At 45.3% G+C, this 15,277-nt stretch overlaps 1 protein-coding gene across 3 annotated transcripts; it reads left to right on the top strand.

Moving 5' to 3' along the window:
• The first annotated feature begins 698 nt into the window (after nucleotides 1-698).
• On the top strand, nucleotides 699-15,246 carry MSH5 (mutS homolog 5). 3 transcript variants are annotated; one of them, XM_011379834.2, is made up of 25 exons: nucleotides 699-835; nucleotides 1,132-1,285; nucleotides 1,530-1,653; nucleotides 2,118-2,198; nucleotides 2,383-2,445; nucleotides 2,909-3,030; nucleotides 3,178-3,287; nucleotides 3,578-3,613; nucleotides 3,936-4,018; nucleotides 4,775-4,820; nucleotides 7,653-7,791; nucleotides 7,920-7,982; nucleotides 10,246-10,374; nucleotides 10,672-10,744; nucleotides 10,905-11,014; nucleotides 11,249-11,329; nucleotides 11,567-11,654; nucleotides 11,884-12,073; nucleotides 12,191-12,317; nucleotides 12,745-12,894; nucleotides 13,486-13,560; nucleotides 13,761-13,904; nucleotides 14,104-14,241; nucleotides 14,403-14,476; nucleotides 14,700-14,950. In XM_011379834.2, the coding sequence occupies exons 2-25, from the start codon at nucleotides 1,145-1,147 to the stop codon at nucleotides 14,809-14,811; spliced, it is 2,499 nt and encodes an 832-aa protein (XP_011378136.1). In that variant the 5' UTR covers nucleotides 699-835; nucleotides 1,132-1,144; the 3' UTR covers nucleotides 14,812-14,950. The 3 variants fall into 3 exon arrangements, with proteins under 3 accessions (XP_011378136.1, XP_023378833.1, XP_023378834.1); XM_023523065.1 differs by lacking the exon at nucleotides 7,920-7,982 and having other exon boundaries at nucleotides 14,700-15,234; XM_023523066.1 differs by lacking the exons at nucleotides 699-835; nucleotides 1,132-1,285; nucleotides 1,530-1,653; nucleotides 2,118-2,198; nucleotides 2,383-2,445 and having other exon boundaries at nucleotides 2,930-3,030; nucleotides 3,131-3,287; nucleotides 14,700-15,246.
• Nucleotides 15,247-15,277: the final 31 nt, after the last annotated feature.

Raw genomic sequence — 15,277 nt, 5'->3', positions numbered from 1 at the left:
CTGCTTTGATGCTTTCATCTCCTCTTGGGGGCCTGAAATTGTAAATTAGGCTCTGTAGTACCCTTGTGGGCGTGGTCATACATTGTACGCAGGAAACCGGCAAAGGACGGTTTCAATAAGAGTCTCACTTCTTATTTCTGCTTATTTATTTAAAACACTCACGTTGCTCTTACTATGTTTGCCAGGCACTGTTTTAAGCTCTTCTAAATATTAACTCAGGTACAAATATTAACTTAGAGTTGTTGGCACAAGTTGAATTAATGTTGCTTATCGCCACTCTCCGGAGGAAAAAAAGAAAACGCGCCTCTGGCCCTTTAAGATCATCCCCTCGCCAGGTTGCCGCCCCCGTCCCCCGCCCCTGCAACTCCCCTAGACCTGTTCCTGTGGTTTAGACTCGAGCTCTGCTTCTGACCTTCTCACAGGCTCCACCCACGTCAATCAATGCCCAGAAACCCTGAGGGCCAGAAGCCGGGGGGCTAAACAACCGCAGAGGGCGGGAAGTTTGAACATTTTTGGCACTGCCCCGTATACGAATAGGCCAATCAGCGTCCGGCATCTCATCAAGTGCGGTTCTCCCTCCCGGGTCTTGCCCTCGTAGGCTTTCCAGGCGGAATCCGGGCCTCTCCGACCAATAGCGGCTAAGAGGGCGGGGCGTGTGCGCGTGCGCCCTGTCTTTGCGCGTGCGCCCTGTCTTTGCGCCGGCGCGCACCTCCCGCAGCATTTGGCTCTTAGTGACGTGGTCTCGCGCACGTCGCGGTCCTGGTGTCTGAAAACGCGGGAAAACTCTGCGAGTTATCCGCAACTGGGGTGGGGAAGTCGAAAGCATAGGGCTGCGGTAATGGGGGGGCGGTTGACAGGGGCGGGTACAGGGGACGTGCACAACTCGTCCCACATAGCCCTCAGACCGTCTCCATCCGACTGCGACCTCGGCGTGACAGGAATGGCGGGAGGGGGGGGCGGAGTTTTCCAGTCTGTACGCCAGCGAGTTACCTGAGAAGTCACCTCTCTAAACGCCCCATAGATGTTGAGAACAAAATGTGACCACATTCTCGCCTCAGCCCTCTCCCACCTTCCCAGCCGCCTCTTGATGAACGCTTCCTCCTGAATCGCCTTCATTTTCCGCATCCGCAGAGCCTCTCAGGTCATGGCCTCCTTGGGAGCGACCGTAGACAGGACGCCGCAGGGACCGGGACTCGGGGCGGCGGCGGCAAGCTGTCCTAGCCCGGCCCCAGTGCCGGATCTTGGGGAGGCAGAGGAGGAGGACGATGCGGAGGAGCAGGCGGAGGTCTCTAGGACGGCGAGGTTCAGGGAGCGTGAGCTCGAATGAATCGAGAATGGGGCGTTGACTGGATGTTAGGGTGTTAGGATAAAAAGGGGCGGGGAAGAAGAGCTGGGGTTTGTTTCACATGTACTGAAGGGGGATGATGATGCTTTTCTCAGAGATTTGAGAAAATGATGAAAAATAAGGCACGGCACAACCCTGCACTTAGGAGTGGTTCAGATACTGGTTTTTACTTCCTTGCGGACAGATCCATCTGTGTGTGCTGTGGAATTCAGGCTACTTGGGCATTGCCTACTATGACACTAGTGACTACATCATCCACTTCATGCCAGATGCCCCAGACCACGAGAGCCTCAAGCTTCTCCAGAGAGGTGGGGACATAACCAGTAATTCCTCTACTCTGGGGTTGGAAGTGTCTTTCACTCATATGTCCTTACCTGACTCAATTGGTTTTATTAGTTGACTTCTAGAAGACTGTTGTTTTTAGGAATTCGTTTTATTATTCAACAAATACTTATTAGGTGTTTACAGTGTATCAGATGCTGGAGATGTAGTCCTGAGCAAATCAATCATGTCTGTCCTCTAGAGGTTTATAGTCTAGTGACAGTCTCCAGGGCACCCCTATTCCCTCTCACCACCCTACCAGTCTTACTATTAACTAATTCTCATGCCTGACTTCTACTTATGCTCCCAGTGTGTGGGGCACTCCCTACTCTTGGAGGGAGGAAATAAATTTTTGAGGTGTGGAGGGGAGATAGCAAGGGGAACGCTATGTTTCCTCTTAGCCAAAGGATAAAGATCCTTTAACTCATTTGATTTCCATTCTCCTTCCAAGTTCTAGATGAAATCAACCCCCAGTCTGTTGTTACGAGTGCCAAACAGGATGAGAATATGACTCAGTTTCTGGAGAAGCTTGGTAAGGACTGAATAAGGCTGAGAGGGAAAATGAGGAAGGACTAAAGTATGGAATATTACAGGAGACTAAAGGGTCTTGGAGGGAGGTAGAGTCAGGAAGCCAGAACTGGGTGAGAGGGAAGGTGGGACAGAGGCAGAACGACTAAAATTTACAGACTAATGGCCTTTCTTTGCCTTCCTGACAGCCTCCCAGGAGCACAGAGAGCCTAAGAGACCTGAAATTATATTTTTGCCAAATGTGGATTTTGGTATCTCTTTGCTTTGCTGAATCCCTCATCCCAGTTTCCTAACCCTTTCTCTTAATTCCACCCCCATCATTAGAGGTCTCCCCTCAACCTTACCTCATCCTAAACTTTTGTTTGTATTCTCCAAGCCCCAAGACCAATCTCCTTAGGATCTCTCCTGCTCCCTATCCTTTAATAATAGCAGCTTATTATGAAACCTCCCCAATTCCAGACAAATATCTTACCCTCCTGAGCCATTTATTTTTCTCAGGTTGTGATCTGAGCCAAATATCTTTATACCATATGTAAAATAAAGAGAGAATTAAACTAAGAGTCTGAAAATTTGGTTCCTGTTTCAGCTTTCCATTAACTGCCTGTGCGAGCTTGGCAAGTTAGATGATCTCTTTTGTTTCTATTGTCTCATTCTTAAATTGGGGTGAAAAACTGGGCTACAAGACCTTTTTCTCCCATGCCTCCTCAAAAATAGGTCTGGAGATAAGCAAACAACGTCTTCTTTCTGGAAACTACTCATTCATCCCAGACTCCATGACCACCACTGAGAAAATTCTCTTCCTCTCATCCATCATTCCTTTTGACTGCCTCCTCACGGTGAGATGGGTCCTGGGAGATAAGGGCACAAGCACCCCAGTCTTTGGGTTGAGTTTTGAGAGGTACTAGAAAAATAATAATTTTTCCTGGTGTTGTCCAGGCTCTGGGATATTGAGATTTACCCCAGATGCAATACTGATCTCCCAGGTTCGAGCACTTGGAGGGCTGCTCAAGTTCATGGGTCGAAGAAGGATTGGGGTTGAACTGGAAGACTATAACGTCAGCGTTCCCATCCTGGGCTTTAAGAAATTTGTGTTGTACGTGATTTACCCTAACCTCAACCAAAGTAAGGTGGTGTTGGAAGCCCCGAATAGTAAGACAGGGTTAGAGTAGCGGGTGGGTGGCGGTAGGGGTAGGAGTGGTAGGTGGGCAGTGACCTATCAGGTAAAGTGATCTAGGACACACAGGAGCACCTGAGGGGATGTGGAGCTCTGGGGAGAAGACAGATAGTATTCTGGGAGGTGGGGCAAAGGGGGTGGAATTTAGGAATGAACTCAGATCTCTCATACCTCAGCCATCTTCCCTTCTGCTTGTTTTCTGTCCTCAGGGCCCATTTGGTAAGCATAGATCAAGACACTTACAGGTAAGAAGATGGAAATGTCTTCTCTGGGGGGGGGAGAAGGATTATGCCTAATGCTTTAATAACCCTAATGAGGCTCCAGTTTCTTTAATCCTGGGGCTATTAAGATCCCTGTTCCTGAAGGAAAAGGAAGGGGGAGTGAGGGGAAGAGAGGAAGAAAAGCACAAAGTTGTCACTCTTCTTTTCCAAAGGGAGAAACTGAGGCAGAAGTGAGGGACAAACCTTACATTAAGAATTGATCTCAGGAGGATGGTCTCAATTCCCATTTTCTCAATTCCTTTTAAAAGTCCAAGTTACCCCGAACTCTCCCATTTCTCCCTGACAGTGTTCTGCAGATATTTAAGAGTGAGTCTCACCCCTCGGTGTATAAAGTGGCCAGCGGACTGAAGGAGGGGCTCAGCCTTTTTGGTATGTGTGCCCATCCGTCCCCCATCCTACAGTACAAAAGCTTTCCAGAAAAGTGGCTGCCTCCAAAGATATATTCCAGGCCCTCTCTTCCCACTTCACTTGCATTGCTAGATGTCTCTTCCACTCCAAACCAGCTTTCTTATCTTCTTTGTACACTCCCTAAACTTGGGCATCCCCCCTACCCTATAATTGTCCATTGATATTCATTGTCCAATGACATTCATTGACATATTATCTCTTACTTTACCACTCCATGTTTATTCCTTGGGTTTGTATGAATGTTTCCACTAGTTGTGTACTGGTCTAGGGACTTTGGGAGACCCTATGTATAGAGAAGAGTTAGTAACTGCGAAACTGCTCATGTTTGATTTGCATAGAATCTTTATCAGTTGTCTCTGGCTTTAGGGTGTACTGGTGACATCGCCCCAAGTATCCACCTGGTTTCACTACACATATCTCAGTGGGTGGTGTCTAGAATTTACATATATGTGTTGGGCTCTTTGTTAGTCTAACTATGCCTACTCTGCATATTTTTCTGGCAGAGTGTTCCAATAAGTGCCCATCCCCTCCCCTAAGCCCATGTAAGGTAATCCTTGCTCAGACCTGGGGCAAGGAGCTGCTGCCTTTGACTGCCTTTGTGTCCTCTATCTGGGGAACACCCCTCAGGGCAGCCTGCCCAACACTAAAACCTCTGACCTGGATGCCTCAGCTTAGACACAGCCACATATTCTTTTCCTTGTCCCCACTCCCCCACAGGAATCCTCAACAGATGCCGCTGTAAGTGGGGAGAGAAGCTGCTCAGGTGAGTCACATACATGCTACAGGCTCAGGTGAGTCACATACATGCTACAGGCTAATGCATGCAGTCTACAGGCACACTCACCACCCCACATAGTAGTTGTAATAAAAGCAACTGCCCTTTCTAGAATCTTGGCTAAATGCATTTAATCCTTACAACAATCCCATGTGGTAGCTAGTATTATCCTCATTTTATCTGGTCAGCACAGATACACATATACTCATTGATGATCACAGACTTGCATACAAACCAGCAGCAGAAACACAATCACAAAACCCTAATGTCCACATAGTAATATCTTTAATTATAAAAACCACACTTTAAATGTGAGCTATTCTCTGATGACTCAAATTTGTGTCTCTAGTTCAGAGCTTCATATGTAGAATGCTAATTATACATCATTCCTACCTATAATTCCTACAGCTCAAACTCAGAGCATTCAAACTGATACCCATAGAACTTGTTCCTCTTCCTGCATTCTTAATGGCGTTACTGGCAGTAGAGCTTCTCAAACTCTGAACCTTGGATTGATGCTGCCCCCTACCCCCATATTCAATTATTCACTAAGGCCTTTTGATTCTATCCTCCAACGTCTCTCTCTGCTATCCCTTCTCCCTCTTTCCGTGGCTCTAATTCTGGCTATCATAATTTCTAACCTGAAGCATTGCATTTGCCTCCAAATTGGACTCTCTGCCTCTACTCTTTTCTTTTTTTCCAATCTACCCTTCATTCTAAAATACCTGTTAATCCAAAACAGAGATATGAGCATGTCACTCCACTTTTTTTTAAACCTTAAGTTGAAACAAAATAACATAAACCCCAGGAAGCTTCCCCATTAACTGCAGGATGAAGATTAGCATCTTTAGCAGTATGATGTTCAGAACCCCTCCCATTCACCCCAATTTTAATTTCCAGACTTACCTTCCCAAGCTGTTCCTAAATCCTTTCTTACCGAATCCATCCTATATTCCAGTCATTTAAAGCCACTTGCTATCATAGAAACACATCATGCTTCTGTTTATGCTGTTCCCTCTGAAAAGTCTTTCCCCTGTCCTCCACTGTCAAAATTTTACATCCTCTTCAAGGTGCAACCCACCTATCTGCACTGTCACATCAATTGGAATTAGCAGTTGGTGAATCTGCCTGCCCTCATAGTTGTGAACTGTGTGCAGTATCCATTCCTTGTACACAGTAGCACTCAGTGAGTGAGCACAATACACAAATATAAGCACGCCAGTGACATCGTCTCTAAAAACTCAGAGAGGAAACCTTTGCTAGCCTACCAGTGAACAATCTTTTACCCACCTCACCCGCCCTGCAATGTGTGTCTTTTGGAGGTTAATTTATGACCATCTCTGAGGTCATCTCCAGGTAATTGGTGAGTGATTTAATTACACATTCTCCAGTGCTTCAGGTGCAGATCTCAACCAGGGATGAGAAGGAAAGAATTCTCAGTGGATAAGAGAACTGAATTAAAGGCGGGGAGGAATGCAGATTCCCCAGATGGGATCCTCCAGGACATGGAATCATAACCTGAATGATGAACTAAAGACCCAGCTGGCCTAAAGTTGGACAAGGCACCAGAAAATTGATTGAATGTCACCATATGCACTAAAGAGCACTGTTCTAGTAGTCTGAAGACCCGAGTTTGAGACCCAGCTTTACTTCTTACTAGCAGTATTACTTTGGACAAGTTGATTACACTCTAAGGGCCTCATTCCTTCAGCTGTAAAATGAGGAAGTTTGGCTTGATTAAATTCTCTCCTGGCACTAGCAATAAACCCCTCGATGTTTTATAAGCAAATTGGCTTGATGAGACTCATGTGCTCTCCAAGGTAAAGATGGGCATTCACAGACTGGCCTACATTGCACTGGGTAGAGCCTTCTGTGGCCAAGGAGCAGAAGTGCCTAACACCTATGCTCCAATCCAACTGAGTCCTCTGCTTCATTCTAACCTTGAGTGTTCTAACCCAGGGTAACTGGCCATAGACTACAGTGTGAGATATACATCCTCAGGCCTCAGTGACTCCACATGTTGGCTCTTATACAAAATGGCGTGCCTAATGGCTTGCTCTAATGTAGAAAAGAATCTGTGGTCTCATAGGTCTTTACAGAATCTCACTCTTCATAGCCATAGGGAGATGGGGATGCCCAGAATTGGACAAACACAGCTGAGGCATTTATTTTTATATACTGATTTATTAGGAAATACGTCAGACACGATGTATAAATATTAATAATATTATAAACCTCTGTGTTTCCACTAGCCAATTTAAAAATAAGACAGTGTTATTGAAGCCCTCCTTAAGTGTCCCTCCTCAATCCTTTCTTTTCTGCAGAGGTGACCATTGTCTTGAATTGAGGACTTACCATTCCACATGGAACGATTATGTACTTTCATTGGAAGCACACAAAAAGACGAATGTCTGTGCTATTACACCCAGAGACACTTTCACAGCTAAATACAGATATACAAACTCACTCTGACTCACCCTCTCCTACTGAGCCACAGAGAGAGCTAGAGCATTGGCATACAAATGCCTCAACACAGTAGTCTCCCTTTAAAATATTGACAAGCTCTATCACATATCTACATGGAATAACACATGGTCATATCCATCAAAATCGTGGTTTACAGACACAGTCCTGCTCAAATCCAGAGATTTTCAGTAGATATGTGGTAAACACCCCTGCATAGATAGGACACTACTTGACAGTGAGAATACATGTTGCCACATCACCAGGGACTTGTAAACGCACATTTTCACAAATTGAGATCAAGATGTTGAAAACATATGTAATTTCTGGGCTCCTTACCCCAACTCTCACTTCCAGGCTGTGGTTCACACGTCCAACTCAGGACCTGGGGGAACTAAATTCCCGTCTGGACGTCATTCAGTTTTTCTTGCTACCGCAGAACCTGGAAATGGCTCAGACGCTGCATCGGTTGCTGGGTCACATCAAGAATGTGCCTGTGAGCCCGGGGTGGGGGGTGGGCAGGGAGGTGAGGTAGGAGATTGAAGGCCAATACTGGACATAGGGCTTCTTGAGGGACATTAGGATGGGAGAGGGAAAACAGTGGCTATCCCCTTGTCTAACTAGCTGATTCTGAAACGCATGAAGTTGTCCCACACCAAGGTCAGCGACTGGCAGATTCTCTACAAGGTAGGACCTCTGTTCTTGAATCCTAGAAGTTCAGGTTAATCCCATAGCATGTGGTTCTAGACTCTCTGTACTCTAGTCACCCTATCCAACTTTATCCCAACACTTTTTTTAAAGCTTGTGTTGTGGAAATTGTCCAAAATTTAGAATAATAAATGAGTCCCAATGTACCCACCATGCAGCTTCCATACTCTGATCGATGCCAATCTTGTTTCATGTATATCTTCTCCCACTTTCCACTCCTGGATTATTTTGAAACAATTCCCAGCTATCATATCATTTCATCCATAAATATTTCAGTATGATTTGTAAAAGAATATTATTTTTTTAAAAAAGAATAACTACCATAATCTTACCTAAAAATTAACATAATTATGTAATACCAACTCTCTGATGTTTAAATTTCTAATCATCTCTTAAACGTCATGATTTTTTTTTTTTTTTTTTGCTGCAGTTTAATTAGGAGCCAAATATGTTCAACATATGGCAATGGGATGATGTCTCTTTAAATCTCTTTTATGGGCTTCTTCTGTGTGTCTTTGTGTCTCTGTCTCTGTCTCTCTTCCTCTCTCTCTTTCCCTTCCTCTCTCTCTCTTATTTGCCTTGCAAGTTATTTGTTGAAGAAGCTGGGTTATTTGTCCTGTAGTGCTTCCTTTAGCCTGGATTTGCTGATTATATTCCCTAGGTGTTTTTGACATGTTTCTGTCTCTTCTAGAATTTCTGTAAATTAATAGTTGACTCTAGAAGCTTGATCAGATTCATTTGATTTTTTAAAATACTGTTTCATAAATAGAAGATCATAATGTCTGACATATATGTCTCTTCTTTTGTGATGTTATCAGGCTTTTGTGTTTAATACCTAAGTCCATTGGTTCTTTAGGGATTGCAAAGTGGTTATTTCTAATTCTGTCATTCTTTTTTCATTTATTAGCCAGAATGTTTCGGTAAAGAAAAACTTCCTCTCATCTGCTCTTTGGTTACCCAGTGATACAGTTCATATCACAGAAACTTGATTTTTTTCTCTGCCTTTATCAGCTATCATCTTAGTAAATTAGTTCCCTAACATCCACCTAGATAACCAATGAATTTTTTGTTGTTATTTTAGTATGATTATGAATTTATGGATTTACACATGTGTTTCAGTCCACTGCATTTTTAATCTTTATACACGTTCAAATTAGTCCATCTTTTGCCAGTGGGAGGCCTCCTGGGGTTGGCTTCTGAGTCCTTTAAACACAACCTGGGTAGACTTCGATAGCTTCCCTGCTCTCTGGTTTGACAAGATAAACCAGATATATAATTTACATCTCCTGGTTCTGACCTGGAACCAGACATTTCTCCAAGGAGCCCTGGTTCCTTTTAGTGAGAAATGTTATTTTTTTACCACAGTCTGAATGCTAGAGGGTGCTCAGCATATTTTGCTTATTGTTTTTAGGCCTTTTCTACGGACAGATCTAGGAACTTAAAAAATAAATAAATAAAATACATTCTAAATTAGTACTGATACCACCATTTTAAATTTGGAACCACAGTATACTTGCCTTATATATTCCTTTACTGTACTTATCCTCTTCAATATTTCCTTCTTCCATACTGGAAATCCTGGTTCTTAGCAACACTACGAATGATAAAATTAAAATATCACTCATTTGCTTTTTCCTACATTACATCCACAACAATCTTATTATAGCAATACCATCATTACCACGAACTACATGATTATTGAAGGGAGAGGAGGGACATTCTTTTGTCCCCACTAGGAATATGCAAATTATTACATTTTAGTCACTTGGAATAGTGCCTCTCTATATGGTTATGCCATTATATGGATATACATTTATGTTCATTTGCTTCCTTCTAGTTTTGATTTTTTGGAATTTGTTTTCAAATTTTAATTTAATTGTATAATTATGTAAAATGTTTGCACAGCTCTAAAGTCAAATCTCCCAAAGTATAATCAACTAATTCTAACTTCTATTCCTGTCTCTTTTCTCCACTTTAGATAACCTTTCTGTTTTAAAAACTTGCCTTCTTTATTAGGCTATAAGCTCATATGGACAGGGACCATATCTTGGTTGTCTTTGTTGCCTCAGTGCTTAGTGCAGTATCTGGCACATTTCCTTTCTCACGATTTCTTTTCTGCCTTTGAAGGTTTCTCTCTGTCTTCGTTATTGTTTTTCCTTATTGATCTTTGTTCTCAGTCCATCCTTATCCCCTTGCCTCAGCTCGGGCTTGGGCCACCCTCCTCTGTCCATTTCTCCTACAGACTGTGTATAGTGCCCTGGGCCTAAGGGATGCCTGTCGCTCCTTGCCCCAGTCCATCCAGCTCTTTCGGGACATTGCCCAAGAGTTCTCTGATGACCTGCACCATATCGCCAGACTCATTGGGAAAGTGGTGAGTAGAATAAAAAAAAGCCAAGCCTCTGGGGAACTAGGGGCAAGAGATGGGGTTGGACAATGAAGAGGGACTGGACTCTGTGGTGTGAAAGATGGGGAAGCATGGGAGACATTGAAGTCAGCCGAATGTCTAAAGAATGGGATGGTGAGAGGAGTTGGCAGAACATCAGGGATGTGCTTGGAGGGTTAATGATAGAGCAGGGACTGCAGGGAGAATTGGGGCCCAAGTAGAGGTGAGGAACGGGACTGAGAGATGGTGCTGGATGGTAAGCAACTGGACTTCTTGTCTCCTCAGGTGGACTTTGAAGGTAGTCATGCTGCAAATCACTTCACAGTTCTCCCCAACATAGATCCTGAAGTCGATGAGAGTGAGTGTTGGGCGTGCGGGTGGATCTGTGAGCCCTGAGATATGGGCCTCCACAGTAATGGGGTCCCATCCTCAGCAGGCGGCCACTACAACTGGGGATAATTTTAGCAACCATGTCAGGAACCTTCCTTTTGATATCCACATGTATTCCACCCTGCTAGAAAAACGAAGGCTGATGGGACTTCCCAGTTTCCTCACTGAGGTCGCCTGGAAGGAGCTGGACAATCTGGATTCCCGTATTCCTTCATGCAGTGTCATTTACATCCCTCTGGTGAGGGCAGAAGAGTGGGTGTTGTTTCTAGGGGTGTTTAGGGGAGATAATAGGCTTATGAAGGACACATTGGTAGATTAGAGAACTTCTGGAGAAGTCTGAAGAACATGAATACCTTATGGTGGCTTTAGCCCGCTGAGGGAAGCATTGGGAATACAAGGGACTCTGGCTTCCTCTAGGGAGAGAAGGTACCCAGTATATCACACTGCTTTATCTCTTCTATACTCTCCCCAGATTGGCTTCCTTCTTTCTATTCCTCGCCTGCCTTTCATGGTAGAGGCCAGTGACTTTGAGATTGAGGGACTGGATTTCATGGTAAGACCCTCGACCACAGGCGGTAATAAGGAAAATGAATCAGCAGCTGGCGGAGGACCTTACCCCATCAACACTGCCCAATATGGGATCTCTTTTCTGTAGTTTTACTTTGATATTTATTAGCTCTGAGATAAAGGAGAAGGAAGTCAAGGAGGGGAGCTGGGAGTGGGGTTTGAAAGGTGGGAAAGGATGAAGACCAAGAGGTGCAAAACCCCCAGCTCGAACCCTCTTACCCAGTTTCTCTTAGAGGGGAAGCTGCACTATCGTAGTGCTCAAACCAAGGAGCTGGATGCATTGCTGGGGGACCTGCACTGCGACATCCGGGGTGAGGAGAAATGAAAGGCTGGAGGAGAGTGGGCAACTTAAAGATGATTATAACAGGCTCCTTTTCTTCTTTCTCTCGTCTCTCATTCTGACTCTGAATCTTCTCTGAATGTCTCTGGGTGTCTCATACTGTATCTGCAAGCCTGTTTCCAGGTCCCTCTACTGGTGTCTTTGTCTCTCCTTCATATTCCCCTGGAGCTAACCCCCAGCTCTTCATCATCCACCCTCAGACCAGGAGACTCTGTTGATGTACCAGCTGCAGTGTCAGGTGCTGGCGCGGGCAGCTGTCTTGACCCGGGTGTTGGACCTTGCCTCCCGCCTGGATGTCCTTCTGGCTTTTGCCAGTGCTGCCCGGGACTATGGCTACTCAAGGCCCCATTACTCCCCCCAACTCCTTGGAGTACGAATCCAGAATGGCAGGTGAGAACAGAGTGAGGTGGAGGCATAGAAACGAGGGGCCCAAAGGCCTCATATTTCGGGAGCTTCATCCATCTGGATCTACAGACCATGTGTGAGGTACCTCTCCATCTACTTCAGACATCCTCTGATGGAACTCTGTGCCCGAACATTCGTGCCCAATTCTGCAGAATGCGGTGGGGACAAAGGAAGGGTCAAAGTCATCACCGGGCCTAACTCCTCAGGGAAGAGCATATACCTCAAACAGGTAGGAGAATCTTACACACTGGGCCTCTGGCATCTTCTCCATCGTCTCAGCCCACCCCTGCAAGCCAACCCAGCTTCCTGCAGCTCTTCTGCTGTGTTCTGACCCTGCCTGTCATGAAGAGACTATAATCCATATCCCCTGCTCCTCTACCTTACCTGTTGCATTTTCTACTTGAAGGAGAACCATACCCTAATATATCTTTCCATGGCCTCAATTCTCTTCCCCCACCTCTGAATAGGTCCATGCCATTCTCCAATGTGCTTCTGCCCACTGCCTGTCCCTCTCTACTGATTCTAAAGTGAGCAGAAGGGGCTATGATCTTCTATTAAACTGTATCTGTCTCTCCTTGATCTATCATTTACTCTTTAGTTTAGCCTTACCTTCACCTCAGCCCATACTACCAGGCCTTGTCTCCTTCCCTGTTTAGGTAGGCTTGATCACATTCATGGCCCTGGTGGGCAGCTTTGTACCAGCAGAGGAAGCTGAAATTGGGGCAGTAGATGCTATCTTCACCAGAATTCATAGCTGTGAATCCATCTCCCTTGGCCTCTCCACCTTCATGATCGACCTCAACCAGGTCAAAGGGAGCAAAAAGAGGTGGGATTGGGGAAGGGGGATAATGGAGAAGGAACTCTACCCCTGAAAAATGATCAGAACAGGAAAAACATTCCCTCTGCTGCCTGCCTTCTACACAAAGGGACCTCTTTTGAATCCTTGCTTTGTATGAGGCACTGTTGGCAATGAAAGGATGAACAAAACATGCCCCTTGCCACTAATCCTTTTCTCATTTAGAAAAAAAAAAGTACAACTCATGTAGGAATGCTATGTTTTCTAGGATTTGACATTTTCAGACATTTTCAGCGATCAAACTACTAAAAATAGAATATCGTAAATAAAACAATGTCATTTGTTTCCAAAGACTATCGATATACTAGAGCAATGTGAAAATAATAATAAAAGTAAGACATTTCATGGAACACTTTGGGGGTAAGGTTAGGACTGTAATCCTCAAGTTATATCGGGGCAAACAGGAAAAGGGCTAAAGAATATGTAGTCCAGTAGGGTAGACACATATACAAGCAGCTTTATTCACAAGCAGACTGTGGTCAGTGTGTTACAGGCCTCAAATGCTAATGAAACTCTCCTTTATCCACCTGGTGCCCAGTAGGTGGCAAAAGCAGTGAACAACGCCACTGAACAGTCTCTGGTCCTTATTGATGAATTCGGAAAGGGAACCAACACGGTGAGGGGAGAAAATGATGAGTAACTAAGAAGGGGGAAATGGAGAACAAAGCACGATGGGGAGGCTGGGCCTCAGGAAAAGAACAGCGCTATGTGGGCAGAAAAGAAACAGAAAAGCACAAGATGGGAAAGGCCAGAGCAGGTGGAGGGGGACCCGCGGGGCACCCATGGTTCTACACCCTTACCCCATCCTCTACACAGGTGGATGGCCTTGCACTTCTGGCTGCTGTCCTCCGACACTGGTTGGCACTTGGACCCATGTGCCCCCACATCTTTGTGACCACCAATTTTCTGAGCCTCATTCAGCTACAGCTGCTGCCACAGGGGCCCCTTGTGCAGTACTTGGTAAGAAAACTAATCTAGCCCCCTAAGGGCCCCTAAGCCAAGTGTTTCCCAGAGCTGGGGACTGGCTCCTCCATCAGAACGGGGGCTCCCTGAGTGCCGGGACCATATCCCTTCCCTTTTCTTACTCCCTACAGGGATTGGCCAAGGGTTTCAGGGCAGGAAATAGTGATAATGTCACAGTGTACCCTTTTATTCTAAGACCATGGAGACCTGTGAAGATGGAAACGACCTTATCTTCTTCTATCAAGTTTGCGAAGGTGTCGCCAACGCCAGCCATGCCTCCCACACAGCTGCCCAGGCCAGGCTTCCTGACAAACTCATTGCTCGTGGCAAGGAGGTGCTGAGATCCAGATGTCAACCACCTCTGTCAGGGCTCCCTTCTACTGTCCCTGCTCCTCTCAGAGGCCTGAGTTTCTGGGCCCATGGGGTTTCTGACCCTTATTTCCTCTTTTCTTACCCAACTCCCCCCACCCCTTCCCCATTCCTTTTTGTTTCTAGGTCTCAGACTTGATCCGCAATGGAAAACCCATTAAGCCTGTCAAGGAGTTACTAAAGGAGAAGCAAATGGAAAAGTGAGTGTGTAACCCAGGGTCCTTGCGCTCTCTGGCATCTTCTGCAGCTCTTTTCCCCTTTCAGGGTCTCAGAGAGCCTCTTTGCCTTTCAATGACCCACTGTTTCTTTCTGAAATCTCTAAATTTTCAAGGTCCCAGGTTTCCTGTGCCATAGCCTCTCCGCTCTGCTCAAGGACTCAGTTATCTATTCTTTCATAAATCTCACTGTTCTCTCTCCCCTCAGTTGTCAGACATTGGTAGATAAGTTTCTGAAACTGGATTTGGAAGATCCAAACCTGGACCTGGACATTTTCATGAGTCAGGAAGTACTGCCTGCGGCCTCTACCATCCTTTGAGAGTCCTTCCTCGGCCCTCCTCTACTTTCCAAACCCCGGTGTGCTGCCATGCCCACTTTGTAACTTTATCTTCTTCAGACCCAGCGTTCTCAGTTTCCCCAGAAATTTTGTTTCATATTATAAATAAAGTTTATTTGGAGAAAGTTATTGTTTCCTTAGACCAGCCAAAACAAATCAAGAGAATAGGAAAAGATGAAACGTCAGGCAAGAGTCCACAGAGGGGTCTACCTGTGTCATTAAAAATACAGTGACACTGCTATAGGAAGACAAAAGGAGATCTACCCAGGGGGCTTCATGAGAACCAACTTCAACATACCCTACAAAAACAGATGAGAGGGAAGACAGAGCCCAAAGGAGATGGTCTTTCCACTTAAGTGGGAATACCCCAGCTTCAGACAGACACAGCAGAAAGGGCTCTAAGAGGCTGAAAGACTAAGTAGGACTGCAAGTCAGGGGGGAAGGGGAG

This window comes from Pteropus vampyrus, unplaced genomic scaffold, assembly GCF_000151845.1.
Source record: "Pteropus vampyrus isolate Shadow unplaced genomic scaffold, Pvam_2.0 Scaffold378, whole genome shotgun sequence".
Lineage (NCBI taxonomy): Eukaryota > Metazoa > Chordata > Mammalia > Chiroptera > Pteropodidae > Pteropus > Pteropus vampyrus.
Note: the sequence above shows the minus strand (reverse complement) of the source record. Positions and strands in the feature narration are given on the sequence as shown.

Bases quoted from the DNA above. Each gene is read 5' to 3' on its own strand.
- MSH5 (XM_011379834.2), top strand. From the start codon at position 1,145: ATGGCCTCCTTGGGAGCGACCGTAGACAGGACGCCGCAGGGACCGGGA. The intron at 3,614-3,935 runs GTAAGAAGATGG...TCTCCCTGACAG, and splicing joins ATAGATCAAGACACTTACAG to TGTTCTGCAGATATTTAAGA. The intron at 11,655-11,883 runs GTGAGGAGAAAT...ATCCACCCTCAG, and splicing joins CCTGCACTGCGACATCCGGG to ACCAGGAGACTCTGTTGATG.